The sequence below is a fragment of the Notolepis coatsorum genome, assembly GCF_963971535.1.
Source record: "Notolepis coatsorum genome assembly, chromosome: 19".
NCBI classification, from domain to species: domain Eukaryota; kingdom Metazoa; phylum Chordata; class Actinopteri; order Aulopiformes; family Paralepididae; genus Notolepis; species Notolepis coatsorum.
Genome location: NC_140183.1, coordinates 2,711,681 through 2,734,180, shown reverse-complemented (window position 1 = coordinate 2,734,180; position 22,500 = coordinate 2,711,681). Strand labels below are relative to the sequence as shown.

At 44.9% G+C, this 22,500-nt stretch overlaps 2 protein-coding genes across 2 annotated transcripts in view; both read right to left on the bottom strand.

The window, feature by feature from the left end:
• The window catches only part of sybu (syntabulin (syntaxin-interacting)), a gene marked incomplete at both ends in the record, with an annotated part of 9,426 nt that extends 9,333 nt beyond the window's left edge, over window positions 1-93 (bottom strand). Inside the window, one exon of the mRNA XM_084335917.1 lies at window positions 70-93. Coding sequence (XP_084192043.1) covers window positions 70-93 — 24 coding nt within the window. The remainder of the gene's footprint in view (window positions 1-69) is intronic.
• A 6-nt stretch (window positions 94-99) lies between these two features.
• The window catches only part of LOC311245891 (solute carrier family 22 member 16-like), a gene marked incomplete at its 3' end in the record, with an annotated part of 53,627 nt that continues 31,226 nt past the window's right edge, over window positions 100-22,500 (bottom strand). Inside the window, exons 3-6 of the mRNA XM_084335916.1 lie at window positions 17,074-17,183; window positions 12,953-13,052; window positions 198-294; window positions 100-116 (exon numbers count right to left, since the gene is read on the bottom strand). Of these exons, the coding sequence (XP_084192042.1) occupies window positions 100-116; window positions 198-294; window positions 12,953-13,052; window positions 17,074-17,183 (324 nt within the window). The remainder of the gene's footprint in view (window positions 117-197; window positions 295-12,952; window positions 13,053-17,073; window positions 17,184-22,500) is intronic.

Here is a 22,500-nt window from a genome sequence, read left to right as displayed (position 1 = left end):
GACACCGACGTTGGCTTAAAGAAATCACTGTATATAATAGAAGTGACCGCAGTGATGAACGTGACTCACCTCATATTCCTGGAACGGTCCCATTGTGCTTCACGCAGCGTTTCCTCCTGAGGAGAGAGAGAGAGATTGAGCAAGAGATAATGATATTAGGTGAGTCCGTGTTCTGCCTCCCCCTGCTGTGGCATCACCTTGACGTGGCACTGCAGCCTCCGCACACAGGGGCCCCTCTGTCTGAGGTCGGGGGCCCCGCCTGACACAGGCCGCGTTGGGGAAGCGCCTCGCAAGCTACCGATCACTTCACACAGAAGTACCGGAACAACTACAGCAAAACTACAGTGAAGATATATATATTTTTTGTTACTTAAAAAAAAGTAGTTCAAACGACATATATGTGTATATTCAAAAAGAGAGATTTGCAATGCAATACAAACATTTTAACACTAAAAGAGCTGACATGACTGCAAACAACGATACACATTTAAAGTGAAAACTAAGTGCATACTTCTCACTTTATTAATAGCTGGCAAAAATGAACCAACTGTCCTGGGTCGTCACCGAAAATGTGCACGAATGTAAACTTGTAAAACTGGATTTTGTAACACCTGCCAATGCAACAAAGTGAGCAAAAACACGCAAAACTTGTTTATCTTGAACTGGAAATTTTTTACATTGAAAAAAACGTTATCGCGCCAATCGAGTCTGTCGGCTTATGGTTGTCAGAGCAGCATCAGGGGTTAGTTGGTCAAAGGGATTCCACTCAAGAGAGGCACAGGTTAAAAAAAAATATAATACATAAATTATATTTATTTTTATTTTCTAGAAACCTCGAGACAAGATTGTAGTTCCAGGAGGCCTACTTATTGATTGATTGAAAACTGTATTAACAGATTGCAGAATGGGTACAATACAGTACAGCTCAATACAAACAACTGCTAAGAGGACTACTTTCATCTTGTTTACATATGGCTCCTCCATTTTCAATTCATCAAGACATTTTAGAGACATACAAATATACGGTACTATGTAAGAAAGAGAGAACATCATTAAAAAAAAATTATTAGAAGGGGAACTAAATGTACATTAGAGGATTTTGACATTTACCGGGACCAGTTTCCAATTTGCAGCCACCCGTAGGTGCTCTTTGAGAGCGGTTTTGAAAGTGGGTAGGGATTCACATTCCTTTACGGCTGTGGGTAGGGCGTTCCACATTATTGTGGCATAATTGCGAAACGTGTTTAGTCCCTTGTTTGAGCCGAATCTGGGTTGAACATGATTTGTGGAGCTCCCTCTGGTGTTGTGGTTGTGGTATTCACTGACCTTTAGGAAGTATTTTGTCATGTACATGGGTACCTTGGTCGTGTAGTGTATCTTGTAGACCAGGCCCATTGCAAGTTGCTGTACTCTGTCGTCTACTCTGAGCCATCCTAGGTTGTCAAAGTGGGCAGGGGTGAGGTGGGTTCTAGGAGTAAGGTCAAGCAGTAGTCTGACCAGTTTGTTTTGTGATGTTTGGAGCCTTGTTTTTAGGGCCTTTGAGGTGCTTTGGTACCATGAGGTGCACGCATAGTCGTAGTACCCTTGAATGAGTGCTCCTGCCAGAGTCAGGTGCAGAGCAGGTTCAGATTCTACCGAGTTCTGAGCTGAGGGTTTTTTCAACCTGCAACTTGTCCCTGTCAGAGACCAGCAGGGCTGAGTCGTCCGCGAACAGGAACAAGTTGCAGTCACAAGCTGACGACATGTCATTTGCATAAATTAGGAACAGTAAAGGTCCTAGTATGCTTCCTTGTGGAACACCACAGCTCACTGGGAGGGGGGGGGGGGTAGGGTACCGTTTACCTCCACCATCTGTTCTCTCCCCTCCAGGTAGGATTGCATCCAGCTCACTGATGAACTATCAAAACCAATTGCTTTTAGTTTATCAATCAGAATGGAGTGATTGACGGTGTCGAAAGCCTTTTGGAGGTCCAGCATGACCATGCCGCCTTATTTGTCCGCGTCCACCTCTTGTTTGATGTGGTCATTCAAATAGAAAAGGCATGTGTCAGTGGAATGGGACGTTCTGAAGCCAGATTGGAATTCGTAGATTCCCTTCTTTTTCGGAAAGGTACTTTTCGACCTGTTATTAACTATGCCTAGAAGTGTAAAAAATAATAATAATAATAATTTTAACTACCAAAATCAGTACGCAGTGCACATTTTAATTTAGCTGAACTACTTGCAACTTTGCAAGCTACTGAAAAATGTATTTAAACTAGTTTAATTACATGTAATGAAATAATCCCCAACACAACACAAGCACTGAGGAAGCCAAGTGTATGCATTTATAACATTATAAAACAAACACTGATGAAGCCAAGCTGATGGATTTATAACGCTATGAAACAAACACAGAGGAGACTTTCTTCTTACTTCTTTCGGGGTAAGTAAAACAGTTTAATCCAATGGCCTAATCTCAAATTTAGTACAACTATACAATGTAACTATTGGAATGCATAGACAATAAGAATATCATTCAAATATGATTGGTATTACAAAAGAGTAAACATTCTGTAGCCTATGTAACGGTTGTGACAACGTCACCTCAAACTTCAATGCCCCGAGTGGGAGTCGAACCCCGGTCTCCCACACCGCAGGCAGCAACACAGACCGCTATACCAAGAGGTGAATCCACTTCAAAATAATGGGTTTATGCGTCTTTTTGAGGATGTGAGAGTGAGTTTAACCCATAGCACCGCTACTCACCCCAGCCCTTCTTGACTGCGCTTCACGATACCATCCGTTACACCTATATAAAAGTGATTGATAATATACTGGTTGTTTTGACTGTTCTCTCACAGAGTCGGTACACAACAAGTTGGCCAGTGTTCTTCTGTCAAGACATGCATCTCAAAGCTCGGCCAACTCGCCACACTGGCACCAACCTTCCTGTGTTGCCAAATTACGACACTATCTGTTAGGAAGAATATTAGTAATTATTCATAATAATAATACCAGTAATTATTGAGATAATGAGTATATTAAATCCGCCAGATTCTCCTTTAAACCCAAAAATATAAATAATTTCATCCATGCATAATCTGTCCTCTCCATTTCTAATATGCACATACAAATATATACACATACACATACATACTGTCACAGACATACTTAGACATACATACATACCTACACACACACACACACACACACACACACACACACACACACACACACACAAATACAAACACATACGCATACATACAGTACACATATATACACACACACACACACACACACACTCACAAACATAGACATACATACATAGGATCTTTTATTGATGCTTTATGGGTAAATAATTCAGGATTGCCATCATGCTTGAATGGTTGTTATGCAATCATTTCACCTCCTATCCTCTGTTGGACATTGTGCCTCCTAGCGGGGTTTGGTTATGTAAGTGCGTATGTGTTCTTTTCATAGTGACGTAATGTGCCTGAGGCCAGTGATGCTGTCGCGTCAGTGAATCTGAACCTCCCTCTCCTCCTGAGTCCAGATGGTACCTTCTTTATTTTGACCGGTGCCCGAGACGGGTGTTGGTAAATATAGCCAGAGTCAGGTCAACACCCCCCCCCCCCCCCCCCCCCATCTATCTGACTAGTAATAACACTACCTAGTAGGGTTTGGTACCTTTCACATTTGAATTGATACCGGTACCCAACGGTACCTTTTTTCGGTACTTTAGTCTCTAAAAATGTAATCTACCTACCTCAGTTGTGAAGAAAAAAATCCAAACTTCAAATAACCACACTTTCGACCGTTTTCGGCTCGCCATTGCTCCGACCGCTTTGTTGTTGAATCAAGTCAAATCCTAGGTAAGCGTATATTGTGCGTGTGAACGTTGACGTGAAAAAATTATAATAATAATACTTTTTTTTCTTTTTCTTTTACAACCGAAATGTGGCACCGACGGATCTCACGTGAATCGGTACTCGGTAGTACCGTCGTGATTCGGTCGGTACCTTTAAAAGTACCTAATTCGTGCCCATCCCTAGTGCTACCGCCTTGATGATGAAATCTTGGGTCTGCTTCCACCTTACGGTGGACATTTAGTCAGACATCCTTTCTCTTGACTGAGCTGTGAGCCCACAGAGAGAGCATGCATGGCAGCGGGTTAAACACATCACCACGGTGGCACAGTTGTTAGAACAGTTGCCTCGCAGCGAGAAGGTCCTGTGTTCAAACCCCAGCAGGGAACCTTTCTGTTTGGAGTTCTGCATGTTCTCCCCGTGTTTTGGTGGGTCTCCACTGGGTACTACTCTGGTTTCCTCCCTCACCAACAGACACGCATGCTAGGTTTACTGCCATTCAGGGACGTGCACAGGACTTTAGAGGGGCAGGTGCTCAAAGGCTGAAAAGGGCACTACACTTGTGTGTTTATATTAACCGAGCGCGTGTAGCGCAATTTTTAAGGGCCCTTTTCGGGGTGGGGGGCCCCCTTTTTATGCTTTTTGGGGGGTTTTGGTGATCAAATATTGAATATTGAACTATAATAATCAGTGCAGGAGCTCACTTATCCTTGAAAGACACTTTTATCACTGATTTAAAAGGCCCATACATCTCCATAAATGTTCAGGGGGGAGGGAATAGGTGCTTACCCTACAGACCCCAAGAAGTGCTGTATATTCTGTATTGTTTAATATAAATGCATTTTTTATTCCAATCCCGATTTGTATTTGAGATTCCCAAATCCGATCGGACTTGACTTCTTCGTGTCCCTCAGTGAGTGTAATACCAGCATTCAACTGTATGCAGCACAGCGGTTTCTATCATCATCATCATCACCACCCACGCTATGCATAAAATATATAGGTCCGCGGAGAGGCACGCTGAGGAGGCCGTGCAAACTGCAATGGAATATGGGTCATCTCTCTCTCTTTACCTAATATTTTGATTCTATCCTGACATTTTTCAGTTGGAAGGGCGGTCTATATGCGTAACGGTAAAAAAAAATATTATTATTTTTTTTTCTCCAAAAAGGGCACTTTTTTGACGAGGCTCAAAAAGGCAGGTGCTCAAGCACCCCTTGGCCTCTATGTGTGCATGTACCTGCTGCCATTGCCCTTGACCAAGGTACTGGTACTACAACTGGTCCTCAGGCGCTACACGCTATGTGTGGCTGTCCACTGCTACTAAATAGGTAGGATGGGTCAAATGCCGTTTCCCCAAGGGGATTAATAAAGGTTCAATTGAACTTAGCCCACAGAAAGAGCGCGGCAGCAGAGAGACATAGGACGAGCCCCCGCAGGGAACCTAGCTCACACTGGAGGATTCAGACACGGGTTAGCGCAGTGTTTCCCAGACATTGCGTTCTTGGAGACTGACTGGAAAATGGTTGTATTTTTTGTCTTGGCAAGCAATACTATTACCACCTTCAGGGACCACTTCCATCAAAACGAATGCTACGAAACTGATTATATCCACAGCAAATAATTAGACTAGGGTGTGGACCGGTCAGCAACATCCCTGTGACCGGCATTGGTGGAAAGTAGATAAGTATTTTTTTTACTCAAGTACTGCACTTAAGTATCATTTTGAGGTACTTGTGCTTTACGTGAGTATTTTCAGTTTAGGGAACTTTGTACTTTCACGCCACTACATTTCAAAGAAAGTATTGTACCTTTTACTCCAATACATTTGTCTGAACCCATCAGCCACTAGTTAAGATAAGATAAGATATTCCTTTATTGATCCCCTTGGGGAAATTCAGGATTAATTTGAAGAAAACGATTTTGCACAGAAAACATGGCAATATTATGTACTTTCAAATTTGAACATAATCAGAGCAGCATAACTGGACCACATACCACTTTAACATAACCTTTAATCAGAGCAGTATAACTGGACCACATACCACTTTAACATAACCTTTAATCAGAGCAGCATAACTGGACCAGATACCACTTTAACATAACCTTTAATCAGAGCAGCATAACTGGACCACATACCACTTTAACATAACCTTTAATCAGAGCAGCATAACTGGACCACATACCACTTTAACACAGCCTTTAATCAGAGCAGCATAACTGGACCACATACCACTTTAACATGACCTTTAATCAGAGCAGCATAACTGGACCACATACCACTTTAACACAACCTTTAATCAGAGCAGCATAACTGGACCAGATACCACTTTAACATAACCTTTAATCAGAGCAGCATAACTGGACCACATACCACTTTAACATAACCTTTAATCAGAGCAGCATAACTGGACCACATACCACTTTAACATGACCTTTAATCAGAGCAGCATAACTGGACCACATACCACTTTAACACAACCTTTAATCAGAGCAGCATAACTGGACCACATACCACTTTAACACAACCTTTAATCAGAGCAGCATAACTGGACCACATACCACTTTAACATAACCTTTAATCAGAGCAGCATAACTGGACCACATACCACTTTAACATGACCTTTAATCAGAGCAGCATAACTGGACCACATACCACTTTAACATAACCTTTAATCAGAGCAGCATAACTGGACCACATACCACTTTAACATGACCTTTAATCAGAGCAGCATAACTGGACCACATACCACTTTAACATATAGAGGTCAATGGTTTGAGGCTTGAATGCTCCCAAGCACTGGAATACACAAACACCATGTATAATGCATACTTTTACTTCTGACACTTAAATACATTCAATATCAAATACTTCTCTACTTTTACTTAAGTAGGATTTTGAATGGAGGACATTTACTTTTTACCAGAGTACTATTCTATCTGGGTATTTCTACTTGTACTTAAAAGTAACGGAACTGTGTAATTGTCCCACCACTGGTGACCGGTATTGGTCCCCCGGCCTGAGTTTGAGAAACCCTAGATTAGAGGATTGGCTGCTGAACTATGGACTGTGTGCTGTGTAGTGTCTGTCGTTCTACTCTTTCTAATCTGCATTCCCACACAGACCACTGAGATTACCGTCACAGTGTGATCAAAGCCACGTTAAAGCTGGCCAGCAGACTGGCACCCTGCCTCAGAGCTGACTCAGATCCGGCGTGCAGGTGGCGCAGAGCAGCACAACCCCACTCATGCCATGCCCGCCCTAGCAACACACTTAGCAACAGAGGAAAGATCTCCATGGGCAACACTGCTTACACTAGAAGAGTGTGGGCCTGTCTCTGGTGTAACAGAAGGGCAGTATTCAGTTGTTAAGTCGTGACGTATCGACCTTCCAATAAACTGTTTCTGGGGCTTGATGCTTCAGCTGCAGAACGGCAGACCAGCCACACTCTCAGACCCAAATAATACTTTTTTTTTTTTTTTTTTTTTTATCCCAATTTCTCACATTACATTCACCCTGAATGTTGACGTTATCCAGGTGAAAAGTTAACTTCATAAATCATTTGATGTATAATTAAATCAAAGGAAATGCGTTTGGGTCTGAGATTGTGGCTGGTCTGCTGTTCTGCAGCTGGATACTATTGGTTTGTTTTGGCAAAATTCTTCTGCTCTGTGTGACAATAAATAAATGAATGATGATATGCAATTTAAAACCAAAAATAAGGCCTCAGTATGAGTTTAAGATGTGAACATGGTCATGTTTGTTGAATAAAAAAGTTAAACAATTTTTTTTTGATCGGATCGGGAAATATCTGTATCGGTAGATACTCAAAATCACATGATCGGGATCGGATCGGGAGCAAAAAAACATGATCGGGACATCCCTAATTAATCGATGCATCGTTACACCCCTACTATTAAACAGTGATAAAACAGAGGTAGTCCTCATTGGCTCCAAGTCCACACTCACCAAGCACCCCAGTTTCACCCTCACCATAGACAACTCCTTGGTTTCCCCTTCCCCCCAGGTCAAGAGTCTGGGTGTCGTCCTCGACAGCACCCTATCATTCCATTCCCACATCAATAACACCATCCGGTCCGCCTACTTCCACCGTCGCAACATCAACCGCCTCCGCCCTTCACTCACTCCCAACAGCGCCGCAATCCTGGTCCACTCCCTCGTCACTTCCCGCTTGGATTATTGCAACTCCCTTCTCTTTGGTCTCCCCCACAAACTCCTCCATAAGCTCCAACTGGTCCAGAACGCTGCTGCCCGTATAATAACCAGAACCCCTGTCATCAGTCACATCACCCCCGTCCTACGCCAACTACACTGGCTTCCCATTAAACATCGCATAGACTACAAGATCCTCCTCCATACATTTAAGGCCATCCACAACCTCGCCCCTCCATACCTGTCCGACCTCCTCCACATCAACATTCCCACCCGGTCCCTCAGGTCTGCCTCCTCCATCAACCTGACCGTCCCCCCAGCCCGTCTGTCCACCATGGGGTCAAGACGAGCCTTCAGCTGCTCTGCCCCCCGCCTCTGGAACTCCCTCCCCCCCGGCATCAGGAACATTGACTCCATCATCCCATTCAAAACCCACCTCAAAACCCACCTGTTTAGGCAGGCGTATGTCTGATTTTATTTAATTTTTTAAATGTATTGTGATTGTTAATGAACTGTTTTTAAATTGTTGTACGGCGACCTTGAGTGTCCTGAAAGGCGCCTTATAAATAACATTTATTATTATTATTATTACTAGTAATGTCTCTTTTGCTGGCCCCTCAGCAACATGTGCCACAGGTCTAAAGAGATCGGTCAGCCCCTGAGACAACGTGAGTTATTTGGAGACAGAGGCCTGTCCAAGGCATGTTCTGTTCTCTGGAGATAACATTCACAATGTGACAGAGCTTCCACTGGGAGCCCCCTCCTCTTCCACTGGGAGCCCCCTCCTCTTCCACTGGGAGCCCCCTCCTGCCGCGCCGCTCCGGCTGCATCGTTCCGTTGGGCCAAAGTATCATAATCACATCTGTTTTGATGGTGTAACAGTATTTGATACTCTTTTGTTTTCCAGTACAAATTACAACAACAATTTATCTTGTAAATACAATTGTCACGGTGCTATTTCATTCAAAATGGTCTATATTACTTTACCTTTTTAATACTACTGCAAGGCTGTAATATACTGCCTAAGTATGATCTTCTGAGCTATTGGAAACATGTGTCTTATTATGATCTAATATATAAAAAGCTCCTTGGGACAGTTAGCTTTTACAGTGAGAGCTTCCCAGACTTGGAACACACTTCCAGTACATAATAAGATATAGTTCCTTCGTACATACTCTTAAAACCTGGCCCAAAAGCAACCAGGTGTGTCCTCATGCCTACTGTAGCCTCTGCATGCCCGCTGTGTCTGTCCTCGTCTGGCTGGCTTGTCTATCTGTGTGTGTCAGATTGATGTCTCTTCACTCTAATCCCTCTGTCTATATGGTTCTACTGCATGGATAACACTACTGCAGGGGCGACAGTGGCTCAGGAGGTAGAGCAGTCGTCTGGCAATCCCGAGGTTCCCGGTTCGATTCCCGCTCCTCCCGGGCAGCGTGTCGATGTGTCCTTGAGCAAGACACTTAACCCCTAATTGCTCCCGATGAGCAGGTCGGCACCTTGCATGGTTGCCTCCGCCATCGGTGTGTGAATGTGAGTGAATGGGTAAAATGTGAGGAACAAATTGTAAAGCGCTTTGGATAAAAGCGCTATATAAAAAAGCAGCCATTTACCATAACAATTGTTTTATTGCTGGGTGTCTTGTCTGATAATGCTCATGTCTTGTTGTGTGTAACTGTGTCTTGTCTGCTAATGCTCATGTCTTGTTGTGTGTAACTGTGTCTTGTCTGCTAATGCTCATGTCTTGTTGTGTGTAACTGTGTCTTGTCTGCTAATGCTCATGTCTTGTTGTGTGTAACTGTGTCTTGTCTGATAATGCTCATGTCTTGTTGTGTGTAACTGTGTTGTCTGATAATGCTCATGTCTTGTTGTGTGTAACTGTGTCTTGTCTGCTAATGCTCATGTCTTGTTGTGTGTAACTGTGTTGTCTGATAATGCTCATGTCTTGTTGTGTGTAACTGTGTCTTGTCTGCTAATGCTCATGTCTTGTTGTGTGTAACTGTGTCTTGTCTGATAAAGACTGTGTCTTGTTGTGTGTAACTGTGTCTTGTCTGCTAATGCTCATGTCTTGTTGTGTGTAACTGTGTCTTGTCTGCTAATGCTCATGTCTTGTTGTGTGTAACTGTGTCTTGTCTGATAATGCTCATGTCTTGTTGTGTGTAACTGTGTCTTGTCTGATAATGACTGTGTCTTGTTGTGTGTAACTGTGCCTTGTCTGATAATGCTTGTAGAAGCCAAAACTGACATTATTAGAGGTTGTATTGCCATATGTTATATTTTATGTATTTGTTTGGATTTATGTATTTGTGTTGAGTTCTGCCTGTATACATTGTGCCTGCCAGCCTGCCAAATTGGGTTTGTGGCATCAGTTCCCGTTGCTCACCAGTAGGTGACATACTTAGCTACTTAATGGGTAACGGGACTGATGACAGCAGGTGCGTTTGGTTACCGGCAGAGCCTAACAGTTTTTGACCGTCACGTCACGTCGACATGGCACGTTGTTTGGTTATCGTTTTGTTTGTAGTGTATAGTGTTTGTTTGTTCATTTGAAGGTATTCGCGTTTACTCATATCACATGCAAATTGTGCATTGGGTAATTATGTGGTAAATAAACCCGGTTGGGGTGTTTGTTATTGGAACGGACCTTGTGGACATTCATCCTTTCACCAGACGAGTACCCAGCACGGGCAACAGACAACTATATGTTTCAGCCGGTATCAGCCTCCTCAAGAGGGCTTTATAGATTTATTGTTTTTGTTTAGTCAAGTTAGGCCCTTATAATGCTCATGTCTTGTTGTGTGTAACTGTGTCTTGTCTGATAATGATTTGTGTCTTGTTGTGTGTTTTTTATTCATCTGGGACCCAAAATCGACTGAATTATTCTCAAGATGGGACCCTTATTATAGGCTAGGGTTCCAATTTGAGTGAATTAGTCTCAGGCTGCGGTTACACCTTTCGTATCATTTCGTATTGTTTTCTTATACGTATCGCCGCGTATCACCGCAACGTCATGCGCCTCGAGTCACACTTTCGTTTTTTTTTTCGTTTTTGTCAGCCGAGCACACTGATGTAGTACACTGCCAAAGCAGTAGGTGGCAGTAGGTGGCAAACATGAAGGCAATTTCAACCAATCAGAACGAATGTGCCAATACACTTCCTGGTGGAAGCTCCAGCAAAGAAAATGTCAATAAGGCAGGCGCCTATGCCGCGCCACCATCTTGCCTATTTACTCAATGCAGCAATAATTTTTCAGCAAAGCCTAATAAAAGTGCAATAAACAAAACGGATACATTCACTGTGTGTTCTGCCTGTCATTTGTTGATGAAACAAAACTAACATCAACACAAGTGACCACCAAGAGCGGATAGTTTAGTCTAAAAAACGATCGGTAGCATTGTTAGCTGCATGCTAACGTCAATGGAGTATGCCATTATAACAATATAGCATTGTGGCTAGAAGCTAACGTTAGCTCACGCTACTTAGCCAGCACCAAACTTGATGATATCGCGAGCTATCAGTAGTTAGATAACATTAGAGACAACGCTGTGTGTATTAAACAAAGGTGAATAGATGACTGGGCCATTTTGTTTAATGCTTGTTAAGTTGAAAGAGGAACTCTGAGCTAACAGGGTCTGAATCCTGATAGCTCACGTTAGCCAGCTGCTCATGCAATCGGTAATGCTAGCAGAATGAATGGATGTAAACTTTATTTAACATATTGCATATGGGTACAATACAATACGGCTCAATACAAACAATTGTTAAGGGAATGCAGACTGTTGTAGCTTGGACTGGGGTCCTTATAACAATAACTTGACAACACATGGTAGCTGAAGCTATTTGGGACACGGAGCTATGTCCCAAACACACACACTGTTGTCACCGGAAGGGCACGCAGATGGTATCTACTGCGCATGGGCGTTTTCGCAACAACTGCTCCGTGCTGACTACACGCTGTTGTCGAAGCGTTTTTTTTGCATATCTCCAAACGCAAACACAATTTTGCGTTTCAGCCGTATCCACAAAAAAACGCCAAAAAACGCATTTCTGTGTAGATAGGACATCAAACGTCGTCAAAAATGTATAAAAAAACGCCAGGAATACACTAGTCTAACCATAGCCTGAATCTGATTGTGGTTGTGATTGGGCATCTGATTGTGATTGTGAATCTGATTGTGAATCTGATTGTGAATCTGATTGTGATTGTGAATCTGCAGATTTATATTGAGGTGTCCTTATAGAACCCATCACTGTCTTATGTTTGAGTCGTTAAACTGGCTTTCTCCCCAATTCAGAAGACATTTTCATTGGTTGCTTTTTGTTTACAAATGTATTTACTTTAATTATCCCCCCTATCTAAAGCAGTTCTTAACACCATATAGTTCAACTTATAATTTAAGACACACAGATCTTCCTTTCTTTAGTATACCTCGAACCATCAAAGCTATCGGTCGACTTGCGTTTAAATATAAAGCACCAGCTGATTGGAACAAACTGCCTAGTTCACTCAGATCTCTTACTTCTTACCGGTTATTTAAGATATCTTTGTTCACTTATCTACAGACTACTTGCACCTGTTATTGATTTACTGTGTTAGGGCTTACATGTCGTTTACAGATCAAATTATAATTTTGTATGTGTTTTATAAGGGAACAAATTATATTGGTGATCCTCTTGGGAGGAATGGGAGAGCGTCTGTCAGTGTATAAGTGTATTTGTTGTCCTGTTTTTTGTTTTGTTATGTATTGTATTGTATGTTTTGTATCCTATGTTAAGGACCCCCTCGAAAACGAGATAGCATATCTCAAGGGGTTTATCCTTCCAATAAATTTCAATATCTGATTGTGATTGTGATTGTGAATCTGATTGTGATTGTGAATCTGAGTGTGACTGTGGTTGTGACACGATAAGGAGGGGCGCTGTGTGGACGTACCTGAGGTAGAAATGTCCAGACGTCAGCCAGGTACACGCAGAAGGGAGCGACCACACTGCCCACGCGGCACATCATGCTGCCGCTGCCCACCGCCAGGGACCTGGGGGGGAGGGGGGCAGACATTAGTGTCCAGCGGTCCTCAAGTCTTCATGTCCCGCTAGGCTGCGGACCCCCACTTGATGTCCCAGGGACCTTCATCTGCCTTCATCTGTGTAATATAACCGACAGGGCGTACAGATCCTCATCTGCACCTTTGACTACACTGCCTACTTTTAGTTTTCTACTGTACTATAATTCTATTGCCTGTTTGTATGTCTTCTACTATTACCCTGCCCATACCTGGGCCTCCCCTCCCCCCTCCCCCGTGCTGCTATGATGCCTGAATTTCCCCCAAGTGGATCAATAAAGGAATATCTTATCTTATCTTATTCGTATCGTATTGTATCTTATCTTGAGATATTATTATGTCCAGATTTGTCCATTTACTGTAGGTGGGGAGGTCGCCTAACAGTGTAACCACTACACCAGAGGAAGCTCAACAAATCATGTAAAACCCAGATTCGGCTCAAACAAGGGACTAAACACGTTTCGCAATTATGCCACAACAATGTGGAACGCCCTACCCAAAGCTGTAAAGGAATGTGAATCACTACCCACATTCAAAACCGCTCTTAAAGAGCACCTACGGGAGGCTGCAATTCGAAACTGGCCACCGTAAATGCCCAAAACCCCCACCACCTCCTAATAGACAGTCTCCTCCCCGCCGCATGTATATTCTCTCCCCGCCGTATGTATATTTCTCTCCCACCCACCCACCCCCTCCTAATGTACAGTCCCCTCCCCATCATATGTATACTCTGTCAGGATCTAGGGGTAACAGTACTGTATATTTGAATACCGTTTATGTCACAAATGTATCAGTACTAAATACCTATATGTCCCTATGCCATAAATGTCATGTATGTTGTGTATGTCATAAATGTCTATATGAATTGAAAATGGGGGACCCTGATGTAAACAAGACAAACGTCTTTCTCAGGTCTGCATCCCCTTAACAATTGTATGTATTGAGCCGTACTGTATTGTACCCATTCTGCAATCTGTTAAATAAAGTTTTCATTCATTCATTCATTCATATGGTCAGAATAGTCCTCCTTTACTATGGAAATCCCTCAGGAAAAGGTCATATTTCGTTCTTTGAACTTTCAGTTGTTGTTGATAACTTCTATATTTGAAGTTCAGAGGTCGTGGGTAAACTTGCTTAACGTGGAATAAGAAGAACTGTATAGAAGGCAGCCGAGGAGAAGTACTCATTGTTTGTTTAGTCACGGGCCGACCTGAACAAACAAAAGAAAACCTAAACTATTATCAGATCGCCCGCCGCCTGAAGAGAGAGCTCAGGAGGGATAAGGCTGGCCCTGGGTCTGTGATCCTGCCTCCCGGAGAGAGCTCAGGAGGGATAAGGCTGGCCCTGGGTCTGTGATCCTGCCTCCCGGAGAGAGCTCAGGAGGGATAAGGCTGGCCCTGGGTCTGTGATCCTGCCTCCCGGAGGCGTGTAACTGTTCCGCAACAGTAAGTGACTTCCGGGGTAGGCCTGATTGGCCCCGACAGGCACGTGACGCGGCAAACTCAGGACGCGCAACGAGGCTGCTGAGAGCTGTCGCGCGGAAATAGGCTGTCTATTGCCATTCTCTAACACAAACTCTAACCTTAACCAGCTCCTTAACAGCGCCTAAACTTAACCGTTCTAACCTTAACCAACTCCGAAACAATGCCTAACCTTAACCTTAACCTTAACCATGCCTAACCTTAACCATAGAAAGAATATTGCCATTCTCTAACACAAACTCTAACCTTAACCAGCTCCTTAACAGCGCCTAAACTTAACCGTTCTAACATTAACCAACTCCGAAACAATGCCTAACCTTAACCTTAACCTTAACCATGCCTAACCTTAACCGGCGTTAATTTTTTAATCACGTTAAAAAAAAAAAATTCTATGGGATTCGAACTCGTCAACAACGGACCGCAGGATCGCAGGACCGCTGCTCTGCGAGGTGAGCTGAAGCGCCGAACGAAAGTCATAGCGGATTTGGACGGTTACATCATTCCGCAAGCTCTGCCGCTCCGCTCCGCGGAGCGTGCCGCGCGGCAGAGAAAGTTGCGCGTCACGTGCCTGTCGGGGCCAATCAGGCCTACCCCGGAAGTCACTTACTGTTGCGGATAAGCTATAAGCCTCCCGGAGAGAGCTCAGGAGGGATAAGGCTGGCCCTGGGTCTGTGATCCTGCCTCCCGGAGGCCTGTTGCTTCTTCCCAATCCAACAGTGCAAAAATGCTTCCGCATTCGTCACCGCAGGTACCGTAGTGGCGTGCGGTAATGCGCCTTTCATTTTCCTTCGCCCAGCGCCCAGGTGCGTGCACCGGCGGCGGCGTGCTCGCTCAGGTGCGTGCGCCGGCGTGCTCGCGAGGTGCCCGCGCATGCGCATGAGATCCCGCCTTGGTTCGACACGAGCGGAGCTCATTATATCCCAGTAACCGCCCCTTATTCTGTATCCAGAAATATAGCTCAATTGGCAAGACTGCATGGCTGTGGATCCTACGGCTCGTTGCTGGCGAGTTCGATTCCCTTTAATTTCTTTTTATTTTTTTTAACGTGCATTCGGCATTCTTTCGCCGTTTCATTTCGCCGGTTAAGTTTAGGCATTGTTTCGGAGTTGGTTAAGGTTAGGCATTGTTTCGGAGTTGCTTAAGGTTAGAAGGGTTAAGTTTAGGCGCTGTTAAGGAGCTGGTTAAGGTTAGAGTTTGACTTAGATAATGGCAATATTTTTTAACGTGCGTTCATTTCGCCGGTTAAGTTTAGGCATTGTTTCGGAGTTGGTTAAGGTTAGGCATTGTTTCGGAGTTGCTTAAGGTTAGAAGGGTTAAGTTTAGGCGCTGTTAAGGAGCTGGTTAAGGTTAGAGTTTGACTTAGAGAATGGCAATAGACAGCCAGCCGAGGTTTCAAGTGATTCGTTGCAATGTACGCGGAAATGCCATAGCATTTGTCTAAGCGGGCCTGAAAAGAAAGGCGCTTTACCGTAGTGGCGTGCGGTGACGAATGCTTCCGCATTTTTGCACTGTTGGATTGGGAAGAAGCAACACGCCTCCCGGAGAGAGCTCAGGAGGGATAAGGCTGGCCCTGGGTCTGTGATCCTGCCTCCCGGAGAGAGCTCAGGAGGGATAAGGCTGGCCCTGGGTCTGTGATCCTGCCTCCCGGAGAGAGCTCAGGAGGGATAAGGCTGGCCCTGGGTCTGTGATCCTGCCTCCCGGAGAGAGCTCAGGAGGGATAAGGCTGGCCCTGGGTCTGTGATCCTGCCTCCCGGAGAGAGCTCAGGAGGGATAAGGCTGGTCCTGGGTCTGTGATCCTGCCTCCCGGAGAGAGCTCGGGAGGGATAAGGCTGGCCCTGGGTCTGTGATCCTGCCTCCCGGAGAAAGCTCAGGAGGGTTAAGGCTGGCCCTGGGTCTGTGATCCTGCCTCCCGGAGAAAGCTCAGGAGGGTTAAGGCTGGCCCTGGGTCTGTGATCCTGGTGAGCTAACCCTACTGGTATGTCTCTGTCTCTCCCTTTATTCTGTCTCCTTGTCTTGTCCTCAATAGGGAGGTGTAGCGGTTACGTTATTGCTGTTTCCGGCCGGTCCACCATCTTGAAAACGCAATGTATTCCCCCATTGCCCATTTCTAAATCGTCTCGTTTAAAACAAATAAAGCATGAACATTTGCACGGTGTACCTTTCTGTGCGTATTCATCCACAATCTATAGCTCAACATGAAAACATTCGCAATTAATCGTAAAAAAAAATCTGCACATTTTATTTCAACCAAAAATGCTTAAACAATAATGTTAGTGATAGAAGGGAACTCGTTTTGTGCAAAAATGGAAAGCTTGCCCAATGTTCATGAGGCAGAATAGTTACAATAGCCGATAATACATTTTCCCAATGATAAATCCCTATACGGGTGGACCTCGCGGGCGCACCAAAGTGACGTCAGACTACACCTCCCTATACCACACCTAATGGTAAAGAAGCCCTTTCTGAGTCAAAAGAGTTGTGTCTCTTCCAATATATGTTACACTCATACTGACCTGATGACGGTAGGGTAGAGTTCGCAGGTGTACAGGTAGATGAGACCGAAGGCAATAGCAATGGCAAACTTCCCCGTCATACTGAGAAAGATAGCCAGCATCCTTATGTCCTGTAATACAGAGAGGAGGAGAGGAGAGGGAGGAGGAGAGGGAGGAGGAGGGGGGGGAGGAGAGGGAGGAGGAGAGAGAGGAGAGGGAGGAGGAGAGGGAGGAGGAGAGGGAGGAGGACAGAGAGGGAGGAGAGGGTGGAGAGAGAGGAGGAGAGGGAGGAGAGAGAGGAGGAGAGGGAGGAGGAGAGGGAGGAGGACAGAGAGGGGGGAGAGGGAGGAGGAGAGGGAGGAGAGAGAGGAGGAGAGGGAGGAGAGAGAGGAGGAGAGGGAGGAGGAGAAGGAGGAGAGGGAGGAGGACAGAGAGGGAGGAGAGGGAGGAGAGAGAGGAGGAGAGGGAGGAGAGAGAGGAGGAGAGGGAGGAGGAGGAGGGGGAGGAGAGGGAGGAGAGAGAGGAGGAGAGGGAGGAGAGAGAGGAGGAGAGGGAGGAGAGAGAGGAGGAGAGGGAGGAGGAGGAGGGGGAGGAGAGGGAGGAGAGGGAGGAGAGAGAGGAGGAGAGGGAGGAGAGGGAGGAGATGGAGGAGAGGGAGGAGAGAGAGGAGGAGAGGGAGGAGAGAGAGGAGGAGAGGGAGGAGGAGGAGGGGGAGGAGAGGGAGGAGAGGGAGGAGAGAGAGGAGGAGAGGGAGGAGATGGAGGAGGGGGAGGAGAGGGAGGAGATGGAGGAGAGGGAGGAAAGAGAGGGACATGTGAGATCAATGAGTCTCCATTACTATTGAATCTCTATTTGTTTAGTTTGTCAGGGAAGACTGGCTGAGTAAACTTTGAAGACTCAGTTTCACACTCACAGCTGCCCCGTCACACTCACACTTATCTATTACTGGCCACGAGCAGTTGGAGGTCAAAGGCACTTCAACGGCAGGTGTTGGGGTCAGGGGTCAGGGCGAGCATTACTTATTCACCCCAAGGCAGAATTCCATGGGATTCAAACCTGTGACCTCCCAGGCCACAAGCCCACTCCTGCGACCTTTAGCCTTGACATTAACCGTTATCTTATTTTCATACCAGTGCTCGTTTCCCTATGCTTTGTCTTTTGTTGTTGTTGTTGTTGTTGTTGTTGTTGTTGTTGTTGTTGTTGTTGTTGTTGTTGTTGTTGTTGTTGTTCTTAGCTCTATTTTATAAAAAAAAAATTATTACATGTATATGTACATTCATACTGTACCAACTATTCACCTGTTTTATTCTCCACCCATCTATCATCCATATAGCAACACTATATTATCACCGACATCCAAGTTGGGGGATCCTCCTTTGAACATCTGAGGTTTCTCTCCTCCACATCGCCTGTGGTGCTTTTTTCCCCTATTGCTAGGTTTTTTGTGAGTTGTTCCTCATCTTCATTGGGGAATGTCTGGGAGTGTTGCATATTTGGATTTGATGGTGTTTTTTTTTGTTCTTGATCTATTGTGATGTTTCTTCTTGTCTCAAGGCGAGCACAGAAAGACTCAGAAGAAGCTTCTATCCCCAGGCCATCAGGCTGCTAAACGAACAATGAATGAACACTACACAACAACAACCACCAAACGCACATAGCACACACAGCCACACGCACACACTCACTTAAACAAACACACTGTAGCACCCACTCCACACACTTTATAGCACACACCCACTTTAAACAAACACACTGTAGCACCCACTCCCCACACTTTATATTTATATTTATTGATGAAGGATTGCACTACAACTCGTACACCTTACTGTAAATTGTACCTAAATTGTACCTCATCCCATTTCTGCTTTGCACTAGATAGTACTGTACATTAGTACACTGCATAGTATTGTATATTATATGGTAACTCAGAACATTGTACATATGTCTATACCGAACACTGTGACCTCTTTTTCTTCTTCTAAATTACACGTATACTATGTTTGATACTATCTTGTCTAGCACAGTCTCTGGAGCGTAACAGTAAGAAGCATTTTGTATGAAAGTATTCTGTACTTCTGTATGACAACTATTAAAGAAACTTGAAAAAACTTGACTTGTTCAAGAATACTTGTACAGCCCGGGGGGGGGGGGGGGGGGGGGGGGCTGCACAAGTCATTACCTTGTGATTTCGGGCTTTACAAATACATTTGATTTAATTTGATCCTGCGACTTTTACCACTGCTCTCAGTAGCCTGCTACCCCCACCCCCCACCCCCCCCCCCCCACTATAAACAACATCAAACAACCGTTTCCCGATTTCACAACCGATTCCATCGCAAACACCTTTGACCAATATAGCCATCTGAATTTACATTGATCATTTAGGGAGTGTGCTTCCTCCACTACTAACCAAAGTGCAAATACATATCGTCGCTTACGTAAGAAAACCTTGTAACTGCATTTTTTTATTTTTATAAATTAACTCGGTAGATCATCCTCCATATGTGTGTGTGGTTTTACAAAGTCTACACAATGGGAAAGCATTAAACCAATCATCTGTCTAAACCTCGTAACTCTATTCGCCCTCAAATCTGTGTTCATTTTTTTTCATCTCCTGAAAAGTTGGGTTTTCTTCCGCCAATGACTGATTGATTGATTGATTGCAAACGTTATTAACAGATTGCAGAATGGGTACAGTACAGTACAGCTCAATACATCGTTAAGGGGATGCAGACCAGAGAAAGACTTTTGTCTTGTTTACATCAGGGTCCCCCATTTTCAATTCATCATAACATATATGACACACACGACATACAGATAGACAGTACTGCTACATCTATACATTTATGACATACCAGATTTGCAAATACAGTACTGTTTGTGATACAAAAACAAAAAGAGTCCAGAAAAGAGAGTATATGCATTTGACGTAGAAACTGTACATTGGAGAGGAGGTTGGGTGGGTGGGGGGGGGGGCTGGGTAGGAGGGGTGGGTGGGTGGGGGACACACACTGTACAACTGTACAAGCAAAACTGTACATTGGAATATTGACAAAACCATACTTGGTAATTTACTGTACATTGGAGGGGGTTGGGTTAGAACATTTACAGGGGCCAGTTTCGAATTGCAGCCTCCCGTAGGTGTTCTTTGAGAGTGGTTTTGAAAGTGGGTAGTGATTCACATTCCTTTACAGCTTTGGGTAGGGCGTTCCACATTGATGTGGCATAATTGCGAAACGTGTTTAGTCCCTTGTTTGAGCCGAATCTGGGTTTAACATGATTTGTGGAGCTCCCTCTGGTGTTGTGGTCGTGGTATTCACTGACATTTGGGAAGTATTTTGACATGTACATGGGTACCTTAGTCGTGTAGTGTATCTTGTAGACCAGGCCCATTGCAAGTTGCTGTACTCTGTCGTCTACTCTAAGCCATCCTAGGTTGTCAAAGTGGGCAGGGGTGAGGTGGGTTCTGGGAGTAAGGTCAATCAGTAGTCTGACCAGTTTGTTTTGAGATGTTTGTAATTTTGTTTTTAGCGCCTTTGAGGTGCTTTGGTACCATGAGGTGCAAGCATAGACGTAGTACCCCGACGATATGCAGGCTATCTCTGGATATTCCCAGTGTCAGCCGAAGTACAGTACATGGTTCATCATAACTGGTGTCACTCACAGCTCTCTCTCTCTCTATCTCTCTCTGTTCCTCTCTCCCCCTCTCTCTCTCTCTCTCTATCTCTCTCTGTTCCTCTCTCCCCCTCTCTCCCTCTCTCTGTCCTTCTCTCTCTCTCTGTCCTTCTCTCTCTCCCTCTCTCTCTCTCTATCCCTTTCTCTCTCTCCCTCTCATCCCTCTTGTGTGCTTATAACCTCAGTGTGTAGACGTTACGACCTGTAGACGTGTCACAACCCGACCCTGTGTCACTCTGCCTTGATTACCGTAGTTAATTAACTACATTACAGTCCCGGCTTGCCCTGTAAACCAGGACACGCTCTCTGTTGGCTCACTCCAAAGAAACAAGGACCATGATGAAAATGATCAAAGCCTCTATCACTGTTTATTGTTTGAAAGGCTATAATAAAAAAAAACGGTTGTATAAAAGCAATGAAAGTCTGGAGGTGGTGCCACATTATGTCATGGTTATATAGCACTCTCTCTCTCTCTCTCTCTCTCTCTCTCTCTCTCTCTCAGGCTCAAATAAAGAGGGATTGTGGATGTAATAAAGAGTTCACTGTGTCAGGGGGAAGGACAGAGACACACTGTGCAAATCCTCCACGTTAGTCCCTCCCTCTGTCTCCCTCTGTCTCCCTCTGTCTCCCTCTGTCTCAGTGTCTCCCTCTGTCTCCCTCTGTCTCCCTCTGTCTCAGTGTCTCCCTCTGTCTCCCTCTGTCTCCCTCTGTCTCCCTCTGTCTCAGTGTCTCCCTCTGTCTCAGTGTCTCCCTCTGTCTCCCTCTGTCTCAGTGTCTCCCTCTGTCTCCCTCTGTCTCAGTGTCTCCCTCTGTCTCAGTGTCTCCCTCTGTCTCCCTCTGTCTCAGTGTCTCCTGTGTCTCCCTCTGTCTCCCTCTGTCTCAGTGTCTCCCTCTGTCTCAGTGTCTCCCTCTGTCTCAGTGTCTCCCTCTGTCTCCCTCTGTCTCAGTGTCTCCCTCTGTCTCCCTCTGTCTCAGTGTCTCCCTCTGTCTCTCTCTGTCTCCCTCTGTCTCCCTCTGTCTCACTGTCTCCCTCTGTCTCCCTCTGTCTCAGTGTCTCCCTCTGTCTCCCTCTGTCTCAGTGTCTCCCTCTCTCTCTCTCTCTCTCTCTCTCTCTCTCTCTCTCTCTCTCTCTCTCTCTCTCTCTCTCTCTCTCTCTCTCTCTCTCTCTCTCTCTCTCTCTCTCTCTCTCTCTCTCTCTCTCTCTCTCTCTCTCTCTCTCTCTCTCTCTCTCTCTCTCTCTCTCTGATGCAGTAGTTTATACTTACTTGTAGTTATTCTATGTTGGTATGTGAGTCATTCAGCCAGAGCGGCTCTCACCACCAACACATGCAAACATGCCAGGTCAGTGAAATCACACACACACACATGTGCACACGCACACACACATGTGCGCACACAGACACGCACACATACACAAACACACACACACATACACACAAACTGAAGTACACGTGTCCTGCAGAAAGAAGTGAAGTAGACTATCTTAAGATATCTGTCTTATGGAGGACTATGTTTTTTACTTTGACTGGTGTTTAATGTCTGGCATGGCATCACTACACGCTTACTACACACTGAGGTCGAGCTGTTTCAGGTGGGCTTTGGACCATCATTGTGTGTGTAGCTAAAATCATAGCTGGTAGAAAGACTGATGTCCACTTTCTTGAACCAGTCTACAGTAATTACATCTGAATATGCACAGCAATATACACACAGACAACTGACTAATTCACTGACTGACTGACTGTCTGACTGACTTGCTTTATAAAACACAGG